This window comes from Cyrtonyx montezumae, unplaced genomic scaffold, assembly GCF_038088225.1.
Source record: "Cyrtonyx montezumae isolate F1298 unplaced genomic scaffold, pur_monq_1.0 scaffold_3, whole genome shotgun sequence".
Classification (NCBI taxonomy): domain Eukaryota; kingdom Metazoa; phylum Chordata; class Aves; order Galliformes; family Odontophoridae; genus Cyrtonyx; species Cyrtonyx montezumae.
In genome coordinates, this window is record NW_027072034.1 from 122,708,690 (window position 1) to 122,733,741 (window position 25,052).

Here is a 25,052-nt window from a genome sequence, read left to right on the forward strand (position 1 = left end):
TACTTTGTTACTTTGCTCTGATACAGACAAATAAGGTCGCGTCCCTTCTCCTCCCTCATTTCTAAGTGGGTTTTTAAAACTATCAGGTTGAGACAAAGAACACAGATGGTATTTGCTCAGGAGTAGAATTGAGTATATAAAGTGTATACTTCGGAGTTCTTGTTTTAGGTGGGAAAAGGATAGACAGAATTTTATGTGACATTAAATCATGAATGCCATGAGATCCTTAGAGCAAGATGTGCATCTCTGTGTCCTCTAAGCAACGCCTATCCCTTTGCTGCTTTTTGTTGGCTGAGTGGTTGGGATGAGTGCATCCCAGGGCTGCAGTCAGCTGTGTCCAGGCCCACCTGCTGTTCGCTGACCCATTGCTGTGTTGAGTCTCTTTTGATCTTAGATACCAAAGATTCCTGTCTTTATCCCTTCTCTGGGTTAAAAATCCATTCTTGTTATAACACTAACTGTTGAAATTGGACTTCTCCATTTGGGTACATAGACTTTCAGAAACATGCAAAGATCATTCAGGTAAGGTGTTCGAGTCCAGTATCCTTTTTTGGACTCTTTTAATGTGAGAATTAAGGTCAAATGTTCTTTTAAAATATGTGTGTCTTTTTCTGGGTAACCCATACTCATAACACTGTAGATTTTATATAATAACTGTGAATAACACTAGCTCTTTTTGCCCCTGCACGGAGGTTTTCCAAGATGTAAAGTAAAACACTTAGGCAAACAGGGCCTGATAAAAGGCTTGTGTAATGAAAAAGATGTAATTTTTCCAATTAGACTATTGTTCCAATGTAAGATTGTATTACTGAAAGCCCATTTTACATAAACGCTTCAGGTTCTGAAGGAGAAATGTTACATAGTCTGAAATGACGGAGATTTGGGATTTTTGCTTGTTTTGTGGGATACATTCTGGAGGATGATGACAGAGGTTTGACATGTGCAGAGGTGGGAACGTGGCATTTAGCAGATACCGCAGCTTGGTGTGATAAAGACAGAAAGCATTTGGTTCTCCATGCTGTGGGAAGAAAACTGATTGTGAGGAAGTGATGTGTGAAATAGCCTTCCTTGTGTTTTGCAGAGAACTCTCAGGCTTTTCTGAGTGGTCAGCTGAGGGATAAATGCTGTTGATTCCCAAAATGCACTTCATTTGATGGTCTTGTCACCTTTTAATGCAAAGTGAAAAGGAATTCTTCATCTTTTCTAATGTTTCCACTGGGGAAGACTTTTAGGAAGCATTTAGATTTAATAGAAACCTTGGCACTTTCCCAGCATCTTGATAAAAAGTTATGATAATGTACTTGAAACTTCTACTAAACACAGAAAGGGTCCTCTCTATCTTATTTAAAATTGTTCTAAGTTGTTTTAGTGCAGTGGGAAGAAACCAAGATTTATTTCTTGTCCTAAATTGTTAGCACGATTAAGGAGCTGAAGAAATGCCAGGGTAACTGATGGTGCTTATGTTGTGGGCGTTCTGTTTATTGCCCAAATGCAAAGTTGAACACAAGCTGAGTTTTACTGACTGTGTATCTCTGCGTGCACATCTTCTTGGACTGTTTAAATATGTTCCTGACTCAAGAGCTCATCGTTTCTGAAAAGCTGATGTATTGAGGCCATCCTGGGAGTTGCATGAAATAAAAGCTCGAACACATTCATGTCTGGCTCAGGAAAATACCTGGGCTCATTAGAACTGCTGAAACCAACCAAAGAGATCTTTCATGAAATGAACAGGGGAGCTTGCAGATAGGTGCTCTGCCAGCATAACTGCGAGGCACATTGGTGAGTCAGGGGGATGGGGACAGGGACATTTTGCATCAGCACAGTTGAGCAGGGAGCTGCTTGTGCCCGTTCAGAAATGGATCTCTTACATTTAGAAATGCTGCTTGTTTCTGTTGGAGGAAACCAGTTTGTGTTTGTTGTTAGCGATGCTCAACCATTCACAGGAATCAACCCAGTGAACCACTTGAGATGTTTTTGTACTGCACTGCTTCAGCTGTGGGCTGGCGGTGTGCTGGAATGCAGGGCTGTCTTTGGGGCTGTTTCCTTCATCCTCCTGATCCTTTTGAAAGCATCTTATTCTGCTTGTATTTTCCATACTAGAGGTTTACAGAAAAATGTTTATACTACAGCTTCAAACGTATACTGAAATGCTAGAAAACCTAAAGAATTTCTGTGGATTCCCTATATTAAGATCAGATGTGGGAATGTCACATTGAATGTCTGCTGTACAAAACTCAGATGATTTCAATGGAAAATAAGAATCTGCAATGGTATGTGCCTAGCAGGAAAATAAAAAGCAGGGGGGAAGGGAACTGGTGGGGGAATTATCTAATGGGTTAGGCTTGCACCTCAGTCCATTTTCCTGCTGCTGTGTGGGCAAGGGATGTGTCTGCTGTCACGTGAAGTGCTTGGGTCCTGGCTGCTCGGGGGCCTGCTGCAGTGATGTCACCTGAGGTGGGAGCAGGCCTCAGCAGTCCTCAAAGAAGTGGCTTTATTCTCCAAACTGTTTACATCAGTTGCTCAGCTAAGTGTTTGGTGCTTGGGAAGGAAGCAGCATCTCTAGGGAACTCTGCAGCATCAAATCCTTGAGGTTTTGAGTGCCTTGTGATGGTGCTGATTGTCAGCCTTCTCAATCCTTTGCCCTTCCTGAGGAGGAATGGGCCCGGCTGGCAAATCCTGATCGCCAGTGCTGATTTTAACATTCTGTGCTTTGAGATTTCCTGTCAGAAGATATTGTTTTGTTCTGTCCAGGAACTCTGAGAGAAGGGTTGGTACCAGGTGATGGTATATGAAAAGAGAGGAAAATATTCTTCCTGAGATCCTCTGTGAACCTTGTAGTTCTTTCCAAACTGGCTGGCTTCACAAGAGCAAAAGATGGCTCCATTTCTTGTTGTGGCAGAGACTGAGGTTTATTTCTGATGTTGACGCTTCAGAACAGGCTGTGAGAATGGTGGGATAAAATAGGATACAGACTGAAGTTTGCATTACCAAAACTTTTACAGTTTATAAAAGGCGAAGGATGTTGATTTAAAAATCAGCTCCTAGAATGTACGATGATTGTTTTTTAAACTTTATGTTAGTAATGGAACTGAGGCAACAGAGTGAAACATTTTTTGATTTATGATTATTTAATGTGAGAAAATCACTTCTTGAAAATACTTCTGAGTGTATAATGATTCATCCGTAATAATCTTTTAAGTGAGCCGTTCCCTAATGATAAAAGTAGGCAGGTCTGCTTTTGATTAGTAATTGCATTAAGATGTTGATTAAAAGTACACTAGTGAAATTGCATTAGGATTCTGCCATGAGTGGTACTGCAGAGAACTTAAATGGCCTTTATTTGAATTTGCTTATGCTTGCTATTGGAAGCATATGCCTTTTTAGTTTGTCTTGTTTTCTAGCACTACTGTCACCACAGTGTTTGTTTTGCAGCAGCCAGATTTACTTGGTTATACACTAGCGTGATTTTCAGTTACTAAATAACACCATTTTCATTACAAAAATGCTACATTTCAGCATTCTAGTTGTAGGCTTTTGTCTACTCTTGTATCTTCTAGGTAAGATGATGTCAAAGATTGTCAGTATCTAAGCCTCAGAATAGTGATTTATTTCTTGTGTGCGTTAGAAATTGGAATTCAAGTCATTTTACTTTCACCTCTGTTGCCCTCTGCTTCTCAGGCTGTTGCACATTCATCTGGAAGATTTATCAAAAGCCTTAGAATAGTTTGTTTGCTGGGGTGGTGTTTTAATGCCCAGTGCTAGCCAGCAGTTTGCGATGTTACAGGCAATTTGTTTTGGAGTTTCATGTATGCGTCAAGATGGTCTTCCAAATACTTTCTGTGAATTTGTGTAAGTTAAACTAATACAGACCAATCTAGACATAGCTGACCTAGTGCAAATCTGGCTGAGCTGTTTCAGCCCTGGCCTCAGCACGACTTTGAGCCACCACAAGGGCGGTGTTTCTGCCTATTGTCCTTATACTGTTTTCTGGGTCTCACTTATCAGCAGTCAGTGCTTTAGAAATGCAGTCCTTTTGAACTCAGTATTTCAGTAAATGTGGTATGAAAAGACAAGCAGTTATACGTTAGTGTAAATTATTATTAACTTACATGAATGCCCAGCTGATTTTAAAACGACTTCTTTCCGATAACAAATTTTCAAAGACGAACTCATAGCCAAGGAGAACAAAGGCAATATGGATTACTCAGCGTGGTACTTCTGTCTCACTGTGTCAAGAAAAAAGTCAGCTATTGAGTTGAGAGTAAAATTAATTCTTTCTGTATTTTTCTTTTCCTGTACTTCTTTCACATCAGTTACGTAGAGGTAAAATTATTGTGTGGGACAAATAGCATTTTAAAATCATGGAGTCGCTCAAGTGGAAAGTACAGTTCAAGCTCCTGCTCAAAGCAAGAGTAACACTGAACTCAGACAACCTTGCATAGGGCTCTTGTCAAGTTGAATCTTGATTCTTTCTTGTAATTAAGAAAAAAGCAGTTGTCGGACTTCATTCTTGTACTGGAGATATCAAGATCCATTACAAATTCAATTAAACTTTTCTAAAAATTAATCTTTGAGACTATTACTTCATTGATGCATGAATTTTATGAAATATGAAAAGCATGTGAAGCAACATAAAAAGATGATTTTATTACTGAATCTTTTTGGTTTTAGAGCCTTGATGAATATGAAGATGATGAAGCAGGGCAGAAGGAGCGAAAGAAGGAGGATGCTATCACCCAGCAGAATACAATACAGAATGAGAGTTCCAGTGCAGATTCCACTGGATCGTACTTAATACAGGTGAGATCCTAACACTTTTCATTTGGTATTTTACTCAGTTTTTAAACTGGTGTTGCCTTGTTTGTTTGTTATCCTACTTAACAGTAGACAAATGTGAAATTTGGGAGTTGTCACGTATTCTTTCCCCAAACTCACCACTTCTGGCACCAGCTCTGACACCATAGATATTAGTGTCCGCTCATTTATTATGAGGAAGAGAAACTTCTCTGGATTCTGGTACTGAAACACACACACACACACACACAGAAGAGTCTTTGCCACTACATATTATTTTCTCTCTGTTTTTTATTGTCCAGTCCCCTTGCAGTCCATGGATGTCAATGGAATCTCCTCCTTGGAGACCTTCAAAAGCTGCCTGGATGTTGTCCTGGGCACCCTGCTCTCAGTGTCCCTGCTTGAGCAGGGGTTGAAGCAGATGGATCCAGAGAGCCCTGCCAACCTCATCCATTCTATGTAGTTCTTTAGCTCTTACATCCTTCACTGGCATCAGTTGTTCCTTCAAAGTTTTAGGATTAAGTAACTTCTCATTTTGACAGTTTGCTGTTTGTCATTTTAAGTTCTGCCAGCACTTCTGATTGAAACTGACCCTTTGATGAGTCTTCCATGAAGAAGTGTGCAAGTTCACCAAGTTTCAATGTGGTGAACACCAATAAAGATATTCCTGTGAAGACCATAGCAGGAAAACGGTCACATTTGAGTGTGCCTCCTACAGCTTGATCGTTTATTGTCTTCACAGATTCTTTGGCAAGATTACTCACTCTGAAATATTCACACACATTTTAAAAGTTGTTTTTCTGACTTTAAAAAAAAAAATTATTATTGTGCTCTGCTTTCACTTTCTCAGTAAGTATTGTGAAAGCTCTGATTCCCCTAGTGGTATTATTACATAACATTTATGTTCAATTCCCATGTCCCATTCCCAATTATTCATCCATATAGCCTACTCTTCACAGAATCACAGAATGGCCTGGGTTGGAAAGGACCTCAAGGATCATGATCTTTAACCCCCCTGCCGTAGGCAGGGCCACCAACATCCCCATTTCATACTAGACCAGGTTGCCCAGGACCCCATCCAGTCCGGCCTTGAACACCTCCAGGGACGGGGCATCCACAACCTCTCTGGGCAACCTCTTCCAGCACCACACCACTCTCATAGTAAAGAATTTGCCCCTGACATCCAACCTAAATCTTCCCTCCCTCAACTTAGAAACATAGAAACACTAGATTGGAAAGGATCTACAAGATCATCTAGCTCAACCATCCTTCGATCACCATCCCTACCCACTAAGCTACTAAATCATATTTCTTAGCACCTCATCTACATGCTTCTTGAACAGCTCTAGGGACCACTTCCTCTTGTCCTGCTGTTATCTGCCCTTTCAAGGAGTTGACTCCCGTCCTGTTGATAGGCTTCCTTTAGGTACTGAAAGGCTGTAATTAGGTCACCCTGCGGCCTTCTTTTCTCCAGGCTGAATAAGCCCAGCTCCCTCAGCTTGTCTTTGTAGGGGGGTCGCTCCAGCCCTGTGATCATTTCATGGCCCTCCTCTGGACCCCCTCCAACAGCTCCCTGTCTTTCTTGTACTGGGGGCTCCAGACCTGGATGCCGTACTCCAGATAGGGCTTCACAAGAGAGAGTAGAGAGGGACAATCACCTCCCTGTCCCTGCTGCCCACCCCTCTTCTGATGGAGTCCAGGATCCCATTTGCTTTTTGAGCTGCAAGAGCACACTGCTGGCTCACGTTAAGTTTTTCATCCATCAGGACCCCCAGGTGCTTCTCTGCAGGGCTGCTCTCGAGGACTGCTCCTTCCAGTCTGTATAAATGCCTGGGATTCCTCTGGTCCAGGTGCAAAACCTTGCACTTTGCTGTGTTGAACCTCATTAGATTCACCCAGGCCCACCTTTCAAGTCTGTTGAGGTCCCTCTGAATGGCATCCCTTCCTTCCACTGCGTCAACTGCACCACTCAGCTTGGTGTCATCAGCAAACTTGCTGAGGGTTCACTGGATTCGGTTGTCAATGTCATTGATAAATAAGTTAAAGAGCACTGGTCCCGAGACAGACTCTTGTCCAGTAAGCTAAATTTCTGTTTACCAGGCTGTCTGCATTAATCTTATCCTACAGAGTTCCAGGTTTGTCACCTCCACGCTCAAACAGGCACCAGTTCTTCTTTACTGACAGAGCATAGCTGGGATGATACAAAAGAATGTCCCAGTTCTCGGGTCTGGCAAAGACCCAAACTGGCACATGTACGGAACAGATGGAACAGTAGAAAGTTGAAGCTGCTAAGACTTAATCAGTTTATTACTGACTCTTGTCAACTCACTTTTAGCTAGAAAGCCTTTATAAGTTACCCAAATTCAACAGAATTTGTCAACAGCATTATTTCAGCTTTGACTTAGTTTCCCTTTGATGCTGCTCTAATGGTTGAGCTTCATTCTGTTTTTAAATGCTGAGTTTATATTGAAAATTTAAGATCTAGTTGACTTTGACCATTATAATTCTACCTATTAGGGAAAATAAATGCATTTCTTCAGTTGAAGACCTGTTTACTACTTGTCCATTCTGTTATTTTATGAAAGTTGAGAATAATTACTGTAACATTTATGTGGGAAACAAGAAACTTGATAACTGGCTTTGTGTCTGAGGGAGAGATGTATTAATATTCTCTTGTTTCCTGTCTTTCACCTGATCTTTCATTTTTATTTTAGTATTGTCAGACGTCGCTTTTCTCCTTATTGTGGGAAAAATGCAGTTTTAAGCTTTGAGTGCTTAACTGGCTGAATTTGTAGCCCTTGATGCAAAGCACAGAGATAAGAGATTTGTTTAAGTGTAGATAGGAGAGTATTTTTTCCTGAAGCAGAATTTATTTTGGCTGAAATCAACTTAAGAATTTTTTTTTAATGTTAGAAATATGGAAAGTGATAGGTCTGGCAGCTTTATAAACATTGAAAGAAAGGTTACAATCAGAACTGTCAGTTAACTTCAGTAAATGCAGGTGTGGAAAGCCTCACCTGGCCGGGTGAAAACTAAATCCACTCTCAAATACAGAACAAGTGTGTTCTGACTTCCTTGTTTGATTTCTTTCCTATTTTTAAGGCTGCCAGTCTCAGCTTGTGGGTCACTGTGCTGTGGAGTGTTCACTGATGTGTACAGGGGGAACGCAGGCTGAGAACGGCAGTAATTACATATCTGAGTGTGGTACCACGTTGTAGTGTCTGTATTACTTGTGGTGTTTGTTGTAAAACTGGAGAGGAAATTGGGCAAAGTTGAGAAGGTAATCCAAAGTCAACAGAAAGACTTGCAGCGACAGAGAGACGTGCATATATATATATGCACACACACGTATATAAATGCACACAGACATATATATATATATATATGCATGTATATATATATACACACATGAATTCATTATGAAGAAGTGAGAGTTGGCTTGACAGTGGTTGTAGTGACATAGTGTTAAATTACCGTAAAGCTTTCTCAGGGAGAAAAGTGGGATTTAAAAGTGTCCTTAAGGCAAATCAAAGCTTACCTTAAAATGAAATTTTACTTCTTTTTTTTGGAACGTGGGCAATCTATCAACATGTGAAATGAAGCGTATAAATGTGTAAATTCTCTCATTCCTTAAAACCTTCCACTTTGTTGTGGCTGGGAATGTTTTGTTTTTGTTTTTGGGTGGGTGGTTGGTTGGTTGTTTTTTTTTTCTTGTTTTTGTGGGGTTTTTTTTAGTGAGTGTGGTTGTTTGTTTTTGTGGAAATGATGCCATTTTCATACTGAACTGTCATTCTCAGTGTTGGAAGTAATTTGAAATCTTGTTTCACGTTAGCTTCCTTTCAGCTCATGTTTTATTTCAAGCCTTGCATTGTCTGTGAGTGCTAGCTGTTGTGCTAGGCACTTGTGTGAACATACCTCAGAAAATGAACAGCCTGACATTTAAGTATAAGATGTGGGAACAGTTCAGTAAATGTGTATTGGCAGGAGCACCAAGAAACGAATAAGGTATTTAAGATCTCCAGAAGTATTTTTTATTTTGGCATTGGGATGGGGTTTGCTGTGTTCTCAATAGGTGTCATCCTCCCTAGAGGTGACAAAAGTGCCCTTGGGCACTAGTTGGAAATTGTGGTAGTCCTTTTCCAGTCATTAGTTTAGCTTTGTGTACGTGACTGTAGTGCGTATTTCTTGGAGTTCCATGTTGCTTATAGATTGTGCAGCAGTAAGAAACTCAAAGAATTGTAAACTTTTCAATCCTATAAAATAATTTCATGGAAGATGGAACATTGCTGAGATAGATTTTAATTATTTAAACGTCCACTATGTCACTCAGTCAACAACTGTGAGATTTGAGAGGCAAAAAAGAAATCATTTAATTCATAGGACTGAACTTTGTGATTACTGATATATCTTAAATTATAAGGTCTTGTTCAGTGTCTTCATCAGTGACCTTGATAAGGGGATAGAATCCACCCTCAACAAGTTTGCTGATGGTACAAAACTGGGAGGAGTGGCTGACATGCTGGAAGGCTGTGCTGCCATTCAGTGGGACCAGGACAAGCTGGAGAGTTGGGCAGAAGGAACCAGATGAGGTTTAACAAGAGCAAGTGTAGAGTCTTGTACTTAGGGAGCAATTACCGCATGTGCTAGTACAGGTTGGGGAATGAGCTGCTGGAGAGGAGCTCTGAGGAGAGACACATGGGAGTCATCCTGGACGACAACTGGCCATGAGCCAGCAGTGTGCCCTGGTGGCCAAGAAGGCCAATGGGTCCTGAGTGTGGCCAGCAGGTCGAGGGAGGTAGTCCTCCCCCTCTCCTCTGCCCTGATGAGGCCTGACCTGAAGTACTGTGTCCAGTTCTGGGCTTCCCAGTACAAAACAGACAGGGATCTCCTGGAAGTAGTCCAGTGGAGGGCTGCAAAGATTATAAAGGGCCTGGAGCACCTCTCTTGTGAGGAAAGGCTGAGAGACCAGGGTGTGTTCAGCCTTGAAAAAAGAAGACAGCTTGTGGTAGGTGTTGGGTTAATCATTCTGTTTAGCTTAGAAATTACTGTTACACTGAAAAGAGTCTTTCTGATACATAGGAGATGAAGATAGGTTGAAATTGTCTACAAGAAATAGATTCAAAAATGAGAATGCTAATTGTACATATTTAACATTCACCTAGGGATATAACCACAAAACTGTGCCTCTCCAGATGGAGTTCATTGTAGTTAACTTCAGTTGCAAATAGGTCTGATGGCTGCTGAAGTCACCTCAGCTTGATTTATTAGTGAGACCATTTGGTCATGACTTGCACATTCAGTCATACAAGAGCATGAAAATTGAAGGCAAAACACATTTGATCTTTTTTTAACCTTTTGTTCTAGATAGGCCTGATGTTCCTCTAGCACACTGAGGATGATTCCTATGAGGAATGCAGTCTGAGGGATACCCACAGAAGTGTACTGTGGCAAGTAGTAATTGCTTAAATTCTGTCATTTGCTTCAGATGTGACCCAGCACGTGGAAGTTTTCTGAAGCAGCTGTGCACGCCAGTGTTACAGCACTGTAAATGTTTAATAGAGGCACCTCACAAGCTACGCTGAAAGCAGTAAATAAAATTAGGTTAGGGAGTAAAAGTCTCTGGTGACTTCTTAGCTGTGTGAGAAAGGATGAGGAATGCAGGGGACTGAACTATTACACTATATCTCCATTAGGAAACAGAGCTGAAAACCTGCTTGGCACAAGTGTCCCCTGAGCTTCCTGCTTGAATCTCGTGCCAAGAATATGCTACCGAATATATTTCTTAACTCATATTGCAGTTAATACCCGCCTGTTTTGCACTTGCTGGCTTTTTCTTTTGCACAGCCGTCTAATGTCACGCTTGTAATTGTTATCTGAGGTATACAGTAATGATGTTTCTTATCTATTCTGACCTAATCACAGCTTTTCAGTGATGTCTTCCATCTAAGTTTCATGTTGTTCTTACAAAGGAGAGCGTGCATTGAAAAGCACTTTTTAAAGTATATTTTTGTGATGTTGCTTTCTGTTGAGACTACTCAGTTGTGCAAGAGGGAACGCTCAAATGTATTCAGACAGGCTTTTATTTTTTATGCTGTATTTCTTCAGGTTTTAGGCCAAGTATTATTTTACATGGTAGTTTGATCTTAATATTGCTTAAAATAAAGTAAAATAAAAAAGAGTAAATAAGAGTATGTTAATTGAGTGGAGCTGGTTTTGAGTAAATTAAGTTCATAAGTTCATAAGTTCATAAGGTTGGAAAGGACCTATAAGATCATCTAGTCCAACCATCCTCCTATCACTATCTCTACCCAACTACTAAATTAAGTCCTTTAGCACCTCATCTAAACGCTTCTTGAACAGCGCTAGGGATGGTGCCTCAACCACCTCCCTAGGCAGGCCATTCCAGTGCCTGACCACTCTTTCAGAAAAGAAATGCTTCCTGAGGTCTAATCTAAATCTTCCCTGGCGCAACTTGTGGCCATTAAGTTACATATCAGTCTGATTTTGCAAAATGATATTTGACAGTTGAATTACAAGATTATATTGGGGTTTCTACTTTAAGATTAACAGCATGATCCCTCACAGAAGTGGTGCAAAACCACTCATTAGCATCTGCAGAGCAATTAAGCACTAACAGTGAAATCAATAGAAAGACTCATTAGGAAACTATTGTATGTTGAAAATGTTTCCGTAAAATGCATTAATTAATTTTCCAATGCTTAAGTATTGAAGGATCACTTTTATTTATTTATTTATTTATTAGTGGATTTGCACCTAAAGCAGGCTTTCTACATGCAGTGGTTTTAAGGCAAGTGACATCAGGTGCAGGGGGCTTGCTGCAGTGCACAGTTCCTGACATGAACCAAGTGCTTCACACCTTTAACAGAGAAGCCTGGCATCAGCTGGGAGACCCACATTAATCCTGTGATTTGTTTAAGGGAAATATGAATGTAGAAATTCCATCTTTCTGTGTTCGCACATGATCAGTTCATCATGCAGGCAGCCTGCAGTAAATACAGGTGTGTATCTAGAGCTGTTGGAGTATGCCAGCTACAGAAACAAGGCAGAGTGGCCACTTCTTGAGTACTGAGCACATGCAGAGCACTGAGCAGTACTCACAGAGAGCTGCTGGTTGTGGAAAAACGTGGCAAGGCACAGTATCCTAAGAGGCAATGCCATGAAGTGTGTAGCTGTTAGAATTTGAATGAAAGCTGCCAAAGTTACCAGCATTCTGGCATTTTCTGAACTGGTTAACTTTGCAGTCTTAATATTTTTCTTCTGATGCTTTTTGTCTCAGAATCCTTGTGTAAAGATTTTAAAATGACATTAACGTGGTATGAAGTTGTGCCTCAGTTACATAACTGTTGCACCAATATATGGCCAGTCCTGGGAGGAGGCACCCTTTGCATATGCACACACTGCACATGAGCAGGCTCCGCAGTACTGAGTTACTGAAGCTCTGTCAGGTAAACTGAACTGCAGTGTTTTCACCTGGGATGTTGTTCATCCATGGCTCAGAGCCACACATGCATTACGGAGAAGTCCATGTTTTCAGAAGGTGTCTACTAGGAAATAAAGATTGAATAGCTTTTCTCCCCAAAGGGTTGCGTAGTCGAGAAGACCCAGAACCTGCTTGAGATGCATGGATTTCAAATGGGCTGCAGTTAAGGGACCTGGGAAATTCACTGTGTCCATGGAACTGTGAACTTGTGATGCTGTCCTAATTTTTGCTTAGGTACCCTGCACCTGAAGTAGTGTCTTCTGGGTTTTTGTTTGGTATTACTCCATGTATGTACCAACATACATTACTTTTATTTAAATATACATATATATGTGTAATACAAACACTTATAAATGTATAATAATCATGTGTATGCATATGGAAAAATGATACGTATGTGTAAAGGAAATGAATGCAAGTAAAGATTCTGGAAGGCAGATGCTCTAATAGATTAATTTACTCACCATACTTAGCTTTGTTTCACAGGTTCATTCCTAAAGAAAGCATTATCCCTGTGTAGATCTGCAATGCCATCGCCTTTCCACTTTTATAAGTACCTAACTAAATAATAGAATCGCAGAACACCTTAGGCTGGAAGGGACATTAATGATGATCCAGTTCCCACCCCCCTGCTGTGGGCAGGGCTGCCACCCACCAGCTCAGGCTGCACAGGGTCCCATCCAGCCTGGCCTTGAGTGCCTCCAGGGATGGGGCACCACAGCTTCTCTGAGCACCCTGTGCCAGTGCTTCACTGCCCTCTGATAACAGAATTCATTACTCACATCACATCAGTCAGACAGCATTTCAGAAATAGTTGGGTAAAGGTTATATTAACTTTATTTTTTTCCTCTTTAGCATAGATTTAAAAACCTATTCCTCTTCTCCTCTCTGATGTTTGTTAGGTATCAGTTATCTATGATTGTCCTTTACTGCTGACCTAATTAGGTTTCCAAGTGCTTCATTATCAAAATTAGGTCTGACATTTGAATTTTCATTTCCAGAATACAGAAATGTCTTTTTCCTTCTCAAAGGTATATTAATTCTGTGGCATATTTCAAAAGATAATTTGGATATAAATAAAACAAAGCTCTTCTAAGCCATATTGGTTCCCATTTGGCAGTACAAATCAAAGGAGGATGAAAATATGATGCCAGACTACATAAGAACAGCAGGTCAACTTTTATTTCTGCTTGATCCTATCAGGTTTCTGTTTCAGTTTATTCTGTAAATGATTAATAAGTGGCAATAACGACACGCTTTCTTAACAGTTATAGAAATAAGAGCTCATTTTTAGAGTGGCTGCTTATAAGGAGATTTACTGGGTGTGTAAAGAGTGTTTAAGGTCATCTCTGGGAAATCCAAACCAGGAAGAAATAAAATGCAGTGAATTCAAGCAATAGATGTAAAATCTTGTCAGCTAGGAGAATAAGGGGAAGGAGGGAAGCCTGGGCTGTTGTTCTATGTATGATCTTCTGTCCACGCAGAGGTCTAGAAATTGCACAGCTACAGAGGTGCAAGTAATTGAGTCATGCAACTTGCTACTTCAAGAAGATTGGAAGCACCTTAGGGTGCTTCTAAAAGGAATGGCTTCAGTGGGAAAAAATGAATAGGGATATCTTTTCCTCTGAGTGGTGAAAGCATTACCATTTAAGGTGAAACTGGTGCTGTGTATCTTGAAAAACTTGAATGCAGATACGAGGAGAAGGGAAGGTGGTCAGATTGTTGTGGGCATGGGGAAAGGGAGCACTGCAGACTTCTGTCAGCCTGCTGTGCCTGTGACCTCCCACTTGGGCTGGAGCAAGAGCAAGACTACTTGATTAGTGGTAGTATAATGTTAAAAGATAACGCAGGCTGACAGAGATCATGTGCAAGAAGCAGAAGTGGTAGTAAAGCTGCATTTGAAATACAGTGTTGAAAGAAGTGTTTGATTTCAGCCCTGGATAAAGGCTGATGTTGTTAGATGTCTGTAGCAACAACAGTGTTTTACCATGGAGGAGACTTAGCATAAATGTGATGGGTTACTCCTTTTCTTTCTCCCTTCTCCTTCCCTGTCTCAGTTTTGTGCCAACTTTCTCTTGTTCCTTGCACCACTTTTGGAGAGGGACAAAAGTCGTAACAGAAATTTGCCTCATTTTGGTATTTTTTTTAGTAGTTTGAAAGGTTCAAGTCACTTAACAGCACAGTGCTGATTTTAGTGTAACTACGTATATTCTTGTTTTTGTCACAACCTTTGGGCAAATAAAACAGCAAATTTATACAGTGAGAGCATAGATAAAAAGAAAAATATTTCCAAAGTGCTTAAATCGTTGCCTTAAAGAGTGATTAGTTTGTAATTACACTGGAGATTTCAAAATAACGTATGTCACAACTTTCATAATCTGTAATTCTGATTTGGTTGTCAAAATATAGGTAATTGGTTTTATGTATCAGTTGTAGGATTTTTTTTTAACTTTTTGCCTGTTGTTATTTTCAAATAAGCAAAACTGCCCAAAACTGATTGCAGTACTCAAGGTGCAGCCTCGCCAGGGCTGAGTACAGAGGCTTACCTTTTCTTTAGTCACAGTTGAATCTGTGTTCATCATTTTCTTCACCCCATCAGCTATTTATACACATGAACAAGATTGCTCCTGAGCCTTCTCAGGCCAGGCATTCTTAGCACTCTCAACCTTTCCATGTATGGTGCTCCAAACCTTAGTTGCAGTCACTCCAGTACATCTTCCTTGTTCTGATGAACCCAGAACCTGACCCAGCTCTGCAGCTGTGGTCCCACCAGGGCTGAATAGAGAGAGGAGAAAGATCATCCTCCTGTTAGTCTCTGTTAGTCCATTTCTCTAGCATGCCATTGTCCTTCTGTGTGGCAGCACAGTGTGTCCTTATAGAGGCAAAATTAGAGGTGTTGCTGTTTCATATCTATAAATTTTTTTTCAGATGCTATTATTGATGATGTTATCCTTGTTAAAACAGTGATTTTGCACCACATTGTGAGATTCTTTAAATAATTTGCATGTTTTCGAAAAGCTTTTTTTCCTTCCGCTTATAGGAGGGAAAGTGTGGCATATATTGGCAGAAATAGAAGATTGAAAGGGTCTTTAAGATCAAGTTTTGTTCCGCAAAACAAGTTATTTACCAACTTCTATTTTCTCTTATGTAATAAGTCTCATTATCCTCACTCTGAGCTGTTTTATTTTTGCATACCAAAACATCAGTACACTGATAGTTGAAGGCAGTGTAATGTTTCATATAATTTTCAGAGTGGATGGAAGTGGTTCCCGCATCTTGTTTTGAGAACTCATTTCTTCATTTCTCTGTAATTAGTGTCATAAACAGAGAATTTCATGCTTTGCCATTATTTTTTTTTTCAGTAAAGGCAGTTGTTCAGTTCATTAACTACTTACATTATTTTCTGACTTTTTACGTAATATTTACTGATGCTGGGGGGAATTTTGTGTATGACTAATGAGATAATTGGTTCACATCCTTCTTACAACATCCTAAAAAATGTTTGTGGATTTACTGTCTCATCTGAGCTATCTTTTAACCAGCTGAAACATGTCTTATTTTTTCTATGTGATCAGGCAGTTACTGAAGCTACAAGTGTAGCATTACAATGAAAATATGTTGCTTCAGATTTCTTATTTCTTGTTTGTGCATTTAAGTGCACAAAACAGCCATGTCAAGACTTATAGCCTACCTGTGTAACTGCAAGTGCCAGGAGAATACCACTTTCAGTTAGCTGGGGTGAATCTGAGGTGAGCCAGGTTGCAGTACCTGGGCTAGTATGGTGAAGGGCATACTTGTAGATATTCACCATGTAGTTAGAGGGACAGCAGTGATGCCAGGAGAATCAGAGAGCAGTTTTGCTCTGTTTCTCCTGACAAACTGGTACCCAAATGCACAAATGTTTGCTTATCATAGATGTAGTAAAGATGTATACTGTTCTGGTAACATTTGGGGCACTGCATCCTTGCTTAATCCTGGCAGACATCCAGAGTCCTGCTAGGGCATGGTGAGTGCATCACATTTTAGAAAATAACCAGAAATTATCAGTTGTTAATGCTTCAGAGCTGGTGTTGAAAAGCAATAGTACACTGACTGTAATCCTAGTATTCTGTTTATCTGACAGCAGAATGGTGCAAAACTGAGTTGTACAGCAGCTGTTTAAAACTTGTGCCTCCTTCTCTTAATTGCAGGGTTCATTTTCTATGGCGTGATAAAGTGTTATGAAAATAACAAAAAATAAAACGTTATTAATCAGTTTTTGCTTTTTTTTTTCTTTCAGGACTCCTCCAGGATGGTTTCAAGCAGATATAAAAGGTATAAGATCTTTGTACTCTACGTACTTGTAGTTATACGTAGTTATCCCAGAAATAGTCTTTGGCCACCAAGTTGAGCATGAACTGCCAATGAGCTCTTGTTGCAAAGGACACTAATGGTGTCCTGAGCTGCATTAGGCAAAGTATTGCCAGCAGGGAGATTATCCTAGCTGTCTATTCAGCATTGGTGAGGCCACACCTGGAGTGCTGTGTTCAGTTCTGGACATACTGCTAAAGAGCACAATGAGGGACCACCAAGATGATTTGGGACTAGAGCATCTCCTTTACAAAGGATCTGCTCTGCCTGGAGAAGAGTTGTCTTGAGCATGAGCATGTCTCATCAGTGTCTGTAGATACCTGAAGGTTACAGAAAGCAAGGAACCAGGCTCTTTTCAGTGGTGCCCAGTGTTAGGGTAAGATCCACAAACAGGAGCCCAGGAGGTTGCCTGTGAACACCAGGAATCTCTTCTGTGCTGTGTGGCTAGTGGAGCACTGGCACAAGTTGCTCACAGAGGCTTTGGGGTCTTCCTGTGTATCTTCAACAAGCTGCCTGGGTATGGTCCTGGGCACCCTGCTCTGGGTGTCCCTGCTTGGGCAGGGGTTGGAGCAGATGGACCCAGAGGGGCCCTGCCAATCTGAACCCTGTTGTGAAAGCTAATGAAATATGTTCTTTTTTGAAAGCTTAGGGCATTATTACTACTGCTGGGGATATATAGCCTGATGTGGGGTCAAGACTGGAGTGATGCAGCAAACTTAGAAACCCTCACTGTTTTGTTACTACTTTTAAATAACCTCAGCTAGTGTTTTATTGGGTTTTTCTAGTGCAGAGCAGTTTTCCAAGGAAATATCCAAGTATTTTGGTCTACGCATTACCTAGGAGTCAGCAGTTTAACAAGTTATGAAATCCAAAGTTTAATACAGGCAGATAATTCTGTTTCTGTAATACTGAAAGTAATTTCTGTGATTTCATCATATTAATATTCAGTTTTAGGAGATGCTGCTCACTTAGTGTGTCATGCGTGTTACCTGTGTGTCTTTGAGTCAAGTGTTTCTCTTGTCATTTTTCAAGTTTCATCAATCAGGAAAATATTTCAGATGCTGATAATGTACCAGACCAGTGTGTGACATTTTTGTCCATGTAGAACATATAGATACAGTTATCAACAGTTATTAAAAATGTAAAGATAGCATGGGTTTTAAGCTGAAGCGTGTTTTTCAGCTGAAGCAAAGTATTTGTGTTTATTATTTATTTATTTATTTATTATATGTGTTTATTTCACATACGAATGTATTGTTTTATACAATCTTTAATCAGGTAAGACATGCAGGTGGATTATTCATGGCTGTAGAAGTAACTGCAAAGAGCTCCTTCAGTTATCTAATCTTCACTGGTGTATTTTCCACCCTTCAAAGCTACGCACCTATCATTTTATGCTTTAGATTTCTTGTGGTGCTTTCTTTTTATATTTAGTTATTGGATTTTGATAAACATGGCCAAATGATGCCAATAAATAGAAGTTTGACTAATCGTACACATGTGTAACATACTTGAAAATGAACTAATTCTTCTGATTAACATTGCAGAAATAGGAAACTGAAGGTAGGAAATGCTAAATAAGATGTTTGTGCAGTCTTTAGTCAGCTTTAGTTGTACGTAGAATGTACATTCTTTGTTCATGAACTTTGCCCCTCGAAACTTGCATCACGTTCAGGTGGAGCCTTGATGTGAGCTCCTTTAGTATTTTTTTTATGTATGTTGCCCTATATCTTATTTGTTGCATGGTCTTCAAACCTCATGTTGAAAACAATTATTTACCTTTGGAGTCATCACAGCACCCAATACCCAAATATTGATGGATTTTATTCTAACAATAGCTCCATGAGATGTGGGATAGTCAGTACTTCACAGGCAGAGGCTCAGTACTGGTTGTGCTAAGAGGTAAAAGTTCCTATTTATTTTCTTCTATATTTTAAAATTTCTCCCTCCCCATTAATTTTTCATTTAAAAGCATTTAAACAAGACATGTCTCTCAGGGGCTGCGCTTTCTGGTGTAAAATCTTAAAGGAATTGGGACCAGTGTCCTCTTCTCTTCTGACAGTATTTGGCTTGTTCTTGTCTTCCATCATCTGCAAAGCAAGAACGTCCTAGAGGAAGCAGCCTGCTTTACAGTAGATTCAGTGCTTTACAGTACATTCACTACGGTGTAGATCTTGGTTATGTTCCAAATGTAGCAGAAGTCCTTTGGAAACAGAACGTTCAGATATAATCAGTGTGATTATAATCATGAGCTGCTTCCAGTCCCAGATGTGTTCAACTTAATGGTCTTTTAACAGTTTTGTTCATACTCACTTAGGTTTTAAAGTGTACCAAGAGAGCAGCAAGTAATAACTTCTGGATGACCACTTTGAGATCCCATTTGAAGCTATTCCTCACACTGCTCTTAACGCAGGCAGTCAGTACTTCCTGGATGAGGAAGGGAGAAGCTGTGCTAGCAGACTTTACAGCAAAAGTGGAAATACAGTATTTTCTTAAAATCCTTGCTCTACTGTAGGCCTCCATGGGAGGAACGTATTATTTGCCAGAAAATTTTCTGTCATTTTCCCCCATCTGTATTGCTCTTACTCACTTGCTTTCTCATTCTTTCCCAATTGTTCCTCACCAGAGGTGAGATCTCAGCACTTTTATTCACTTCACTGATTTCCTGGCCCTGTTAGACAAAGACAACCTTTTCCCTCTCTCCCTCTTTCTCATGCATTCTCCTGTTTAACTATTAAGGTGCTAGACTTCTCTTTCTCTTCATTTTCTGGCTTCTAGTCTAGGACTACTGATGCCATCTCAGACTTCCAGGGCATTCCTTTTCCCTTCCTGTGTAGCTGTTTTCAGGTCTACTGAAATACTCATTATCCTGGACCTAAAAAGACAAGAGATGTATCAACAGCAGAGAAGGAAGGGTGTGTGCTTCTGTTCTGCTGAAGTTCCTGCTCTTGTAGTTTGTTCTAGGGCTCAAGGAAGTGCACACATTTTGCTACCTATTTAATCAGACATACTGAGTACTTTGCCTTGTATGGATGCAGTGATACATGATGAAATATTTATTTGGTATTCCTGAGAAAACCATTTCACTGAGTGCCCCTTGATGGGCAGATGTGTTTACGAATGAAGTCTGCTGGCTGTTCTGTTATTCTGCTTATGTTCTGGCTGACTTGGACAAACTGAGCCTGTCTCCTTATACAATAAATAAAAGGTTGGGATGAGAATCTTAAACTGCAGTCTGTCTACTGAATTTGCTTTAAAATTTTCTACGCTCACACCTTGGAATTTTCTGTTTTGGGTTCCTTTGTAGTTGCATGAGTTAACCACATAAAATATTTTCAGAATGAAGTGATGGTTTTGTTGTGATTTGGAGTGGTACTGTAGGATATGTTTAAAAACATAACCAGTATCTTCAGGGTCATGGCTAACATGAAAGCCATGGGACGTGTTCATGAACATAGTTGAGAGTTGTGACCAGCCAGCTGTGCTGATAGTCAGCTACCCATGATTTAAATGTGCAGATGTCCTTCTCTGGCCCATAGCTATTTCCAACGACTATTACTATATCTGGATGTACCACTGAAAAATGCTTTGTGTGTAGTTACTTTAAACCAAGAGGAACATTGCCAGTAAGCATGGTTCTCTGAGTCAGTTCTGATGGTGTCAGGTCAAGGGATGTGATCCTGCCCTTCTGTTCTGTACTGCTGAGTTGTACTCACCTGGAGTACAGTGTCCAGATGGGGAGTTCTCAGTACAGGAGAGACATGAGGGCCACAAAAATAATTCAAGGGATGGAACACCTCCCTGTGAGGACAGGCTGAGAGAGCTGGAGCTCTTCAACCAGAAGAAAAGAAGGCTGTGAAGTGACCTGATAGCGGTCTTCCAGTGTACTTACAAGAAGAAAGGGGACAGATTCTTCAGCAGGGTCAGTTGTGATCAGACAAGGGGAAATGGTTTCAAACTTAAAGAAGGTAGATTTAGGTTGGATATAAGGAAGAAGTCTTTAACAGTGCAGGTGGTGAGCCACTGGAACAGGTTTCCCAGTGTAGTGGTGGATGCTCCATCCCTGAATACGTTGAAGGCCAGGCTGGACCAGGCTTTCAGCAGCCTGATCTAGCTGTGCATGTCCCTGTTCATTGCAAGGCAGTTGGACTAAATGACCTTTAAAGGTCCCTTCCAACTGTAAGATTTTATGAATGACAGACAAAGTTTTTTGAAATATTTAAATGCATTCTACATATAAACATGAATTACATTTCTCTTGTATTCTGTGGATGAATAAATTTGCAAGTAGCAGCAAAGCAGGATGTGCATATGTATTTTTGAGAAATACAGAGGGCTTGTTTTAATGCTTATTTTAAAAACTACCTTCCTACTTAGGAGCTGTTGAGCTTCTTTTTTAGATTCCTCTTAGATTAAAACTGAAACATTGCTGAGTGGGGTTAAAAATAATTCATAAGATTCTGTGTGGTTCATGCAGATCAGGCTGGATCAGTTTACAGAAAGAGATTAAAATCTCATAGTGGTTCAGGGGTGTGTTCCCCAAGTAAGTTTGTTTATTAGGGGAAATGAGTACAATATGGCGTGGCTTTATGGCTATCAGGCAGATGTCGGATGGCTTTTCTCCTTGCTTAGGGTTGTACTGCACGCTGACTCAGCAGGTGCAGACTCTGCCCTCTGATTCCTACAGTCCGTGTTGTGCCCTGGTTCAGCATTCCCGCAAGAGATGAAAAATAGTTGAGGTGTAAGAGATCACTCCCTCCGAGATGGAGGTGCAGCAAAGAAGTCATTAAAGCCCTGCCGAAATTCTCGTTGAATGTTTTTTGATCACTAAAAAGCTGAGACTACACTGAAAAAGAATCAACTCTTAACAGTTTACATGCTGCATGCTAACCTTGATCTCATTAATTGAGGAAGATCACAGCTGCAGCACACTCTCCTAAGAGTGTGCCCAGACTTGCCTGTTTGCCTGTACCTGGGAGCTCTGTGGCCCTGCCCAGCCTGCTCGGGGTGCTTGCTGGGCTTTCTCACCCAGCTTGTCGCATGTGCTGGGCAGAAACCAGCACTTAAAAAGGCTGGGTGGGGGGGGGAGAGGATGGATCACACAAGGAGCTTTTCTTGGCTGTGATAGCCCCCTTTTTGCTCAGATTGATGTTGCAAAGTGGCTGAAATGCTTTGGGTTTATTTCTACAGAAAGTTCAGATGGCCTGAGCTGATCCTGCCACAGTTCCTCTCTGTCCCTGTTGCTTCAGGCAGCCACTGTGGCTCGGGGTCAGGACCTTGCTGCTCCATCATCTCCAGGCCAGGGCCATGAAGGCAGCTGGGAGCATGCAGCTGCAGGGGCCAAGCCTGCCCTTCCCTGGCTCAGCGCTGATGGATACTGACATAGCCCCACAGGCTTGAGGAACAAGTCTGAGGTAGCCTGTTTAGAAACACTGCCCATCTCTCCTTCCTAAGAAGCTGTTAGCAGCTGGCTGGATTCCAAAGTGGCACAACTAATCACAAATTTCCAACTCAAGTGCAATTGCAAGATGCTGGAAATAAAAATAAATGAAATCAATTTTTTGAAATCAATGAATTTGGTTTTGACTAGGTGATACTAATTGGATGAAATTGCTGTTTGGATGGAGACTGAGGAAAATATTCAAAGAACCATGAGACATTGATAGGAACAAGATTTATTCCACCTTTCTGCAGTAATGCTATTAAAGCTGACCCTGTCTGAATAGCAGGTTTTATTTTCTTTTAAAGGAACTGACTAGGATGTCAGTCCAAAACAGAGCTATTATTTCATATAAGACTTGTCAGAAACTTCAGCGGGGGTTAATTTCTTTGTTCCAACAAGCAAAATAATGAACTTCATTTCTGCTGCTTTCCTTGAGTTAGGGTACGGAATAACACCTCCTTAAAATTTTCACAATCCCATTTTCTAGAAGTCTTCGTGTTGATGTTATTTGTGCGTAGTGATACTGAAAAGGAGTGTGTTCAGTGGGATCTGCTCCCCAGTGAAATAGGGAAGGAAATTTTTATGTGTTTTTCAGTGAAAACACAGAAAGTGTTTTTAGTATGAATGAGACCTTTCCTATCTAGTTACTCTTTCTTTTAGCTTTCTGATAGGAGCACCTGCTAGGAACACTCGGTGGAGTTGGGTTGAGATGTTCCACTGTTGTCAGAAGGGATCATTTCTGAGTGATGAAAAATTGAGTCTTTTTTCACATGGTCTGTTCTTATGACATGAACAGCATGAAGCGACACATCTTTCAAATAGCTAAATAATCTAGAATTTATAGAGTTAAGCTAAAATATTCCTCTTATGTTGTGTTGCAACATGCGTATCCGGTCCTAGAAATGTTTTCAAAAAAAATCTTCTAGATGGAGAATAAACAGTGCTAAATATGGTAATAACATTAAGCTACAAAATTCCTTACAATTGTGTCAGTGTGCCTTGGAAACTTCACACATACTGGAGCAGAGCAATATTTATATCCACGAGAAGACATTCTTTTCACAGAGATGCCTGCTTTTGATTTGCACCGAATCCATCTAGATTTGCACATTGTCAGCAGGGGTTTTCTAGAGTTATAAAATGCAAAACTGTTAAACAAAAATATTGATCATATAATTTTCTGTGTTTTAAAGGAGATGCTGTAGGGACATTTGAGGTGCTTTTATTCTTCCCCTGCGCTTGCAATGGCAATCAGTTAAAATTCCATTGCAGTGCTTTTTAAGGAATAGATATATGTGATGTGAAGCAGAAAACTTAACACCTTTTTGTCTGTCACTTCAAGTGATAAATAAGCCAAACAATACATCTATTTTTAGCTAGAGGAGGATCACTCCAAATATTTTGTGCAATTTTTTACCATGTTATTGTAACCTGTTGTACTTGGTCTGGCTGGAATGCAGCTGACTGTCTTCATAGCAGTCAGTATGGTGTTGTTTCTCCTGTGAAAGAAGGTTGAGAGAGTTAGGCTTGCACAAAAAAACAAGCTCCAGGGAGACCTTATTGCAGTATTTTGATATATTATGAGTGTTTGCAAGAAAGACAAAGACTTCTTTTTGCCATGGCCTGTAGTGATGGGATAAAGGGCAACCATCTTAAACGGAAAGAGGGTGGATTTAGACTGGGTATAAAGAAGAAATTTTTCACTCTGAAGGTAGTAGGCACTGGCAAGGGCTGCCCAAAGAAGTTGTGGATGTCCCATACCTAGAGGTCTTCAAGGCCAGGTTGGGTGGGGCTTTGGGCAGCCTGATCCTAGTGAAGGATGTCTCTTGCACTTGATGTTCTTTGATCCCTTCCAGTCCAAACCAGTAATTGCACGGTATCAAAACCTTTTCTAACTTCACTTCCACCACAGTGGGCATGAAATTGGGAATGAACGTGAGTGTGGGATATTCCTTATCATACACTGTCTTGCTCATTGATAAAATTGGAGTAGCAGAAAAAGAACTGTTGAGGTTTGTATTGTCTTCCAAAGCAGGCTTGGCACCTTCCTGTGTGTGATGAGTGATCGCCTTTGCATTGCTTGTTTTATCCTCCACTCCATCTTCACTTCATTTATTAAACTACATCTTGCTGCATTTTGTCCTCATCTTGCTGTGGAGGCAGTGAGTGAGTAACTGGGTACAGAGCTGCTGTCTGTTGAGCTCTTTCGTTTGTTTGTTTTCAAAACGAAAAAAAATCAGAATTGCCACTCAAGAAAAAAAGCAAGTTGGAATTCTGAATTGTTAAGGGTACTAAACAGCTACTTGTCATGGTGGTGAGAACTTTCCAAATGTTTTGCTTTAAGGATTCGGGCTATATGGCTCTTGAATTTTTAACTGAAATCAAATTTGAGGCACTCAAGTTCCATTTCACAGAAATATGGTTTTAGAAAAGATCAAAAAGTTCTCTACAGTGAACTTTGCTGCTTAAATTACCCTGAGAAGATATTGCACATGATCAAATGAGACAGGCTGCTATAAAATGTTAATCTAAGAAAATTATGAAATTTTATGGTAAGGAGATACACCCTAGATTCTTAACACAGCTTGTATCTTGAGACAGTCTTGTGCATGATTCCCTGAAGCAGTGAAGTTATTGAGTTTGCAGCAACACAAAGCTGTGAAATACATGCTCTGCAATTTTTTATACTGACTTCTTAAGTGCTTTGGAAAACACTCTGTTGTTACTTCTACCTTACCCATTTTGTTAAATCTATAAGTAAGTGTCTGCTTTGCTCTGTGCCTTTTAGTACAGGTAATGCTCCAGAAGATGATGCTCTAAATAGATATTCTCGAACAGAGAGGACAACTTACAGCAGATACAGCAGGGATGCAAACTCTTCCGGGAGTTCTGTACCAAGTAATGCTTTGGAAAAGAGGATTGAGGAACTTGAAAGGGTAAGTGCCAACTAACATTGCACGGTGT

The 25,052-nt window shown here is 40.4% G+C and overlaps 1 protein-coding gene across 1 annotated transcript in view; it reads left to right on the forward strand.

Moving 5' to 3' along the window:
* PAWR (pro-apoptotic WT1 regulator) overlaps positions 1 to 25,052 on the forward strand; it is a 63,916-nt gene that overhangs the window by 30,243 nt on the left and 8,621 nt on the right. Inside the window, exons 2-4 of the mRNA XM_065743239.1 lie at positions 4,672 to 4,800; positions 16,575 to 16,609; positions 24,877 to 25,024. Coding sequence (XP_065599311.1) covers positions 4,672 to 4,800; positions 16,575 to 16,609; positions 24,877 to 25,024 — 312 coding nt within the window. The remainder of the gene's footprint in view (positions 1 to 4,671; positions 4,801 to 16,574; positions 16,610 to 24,876; positions 25,025 to 25,052) is intronic.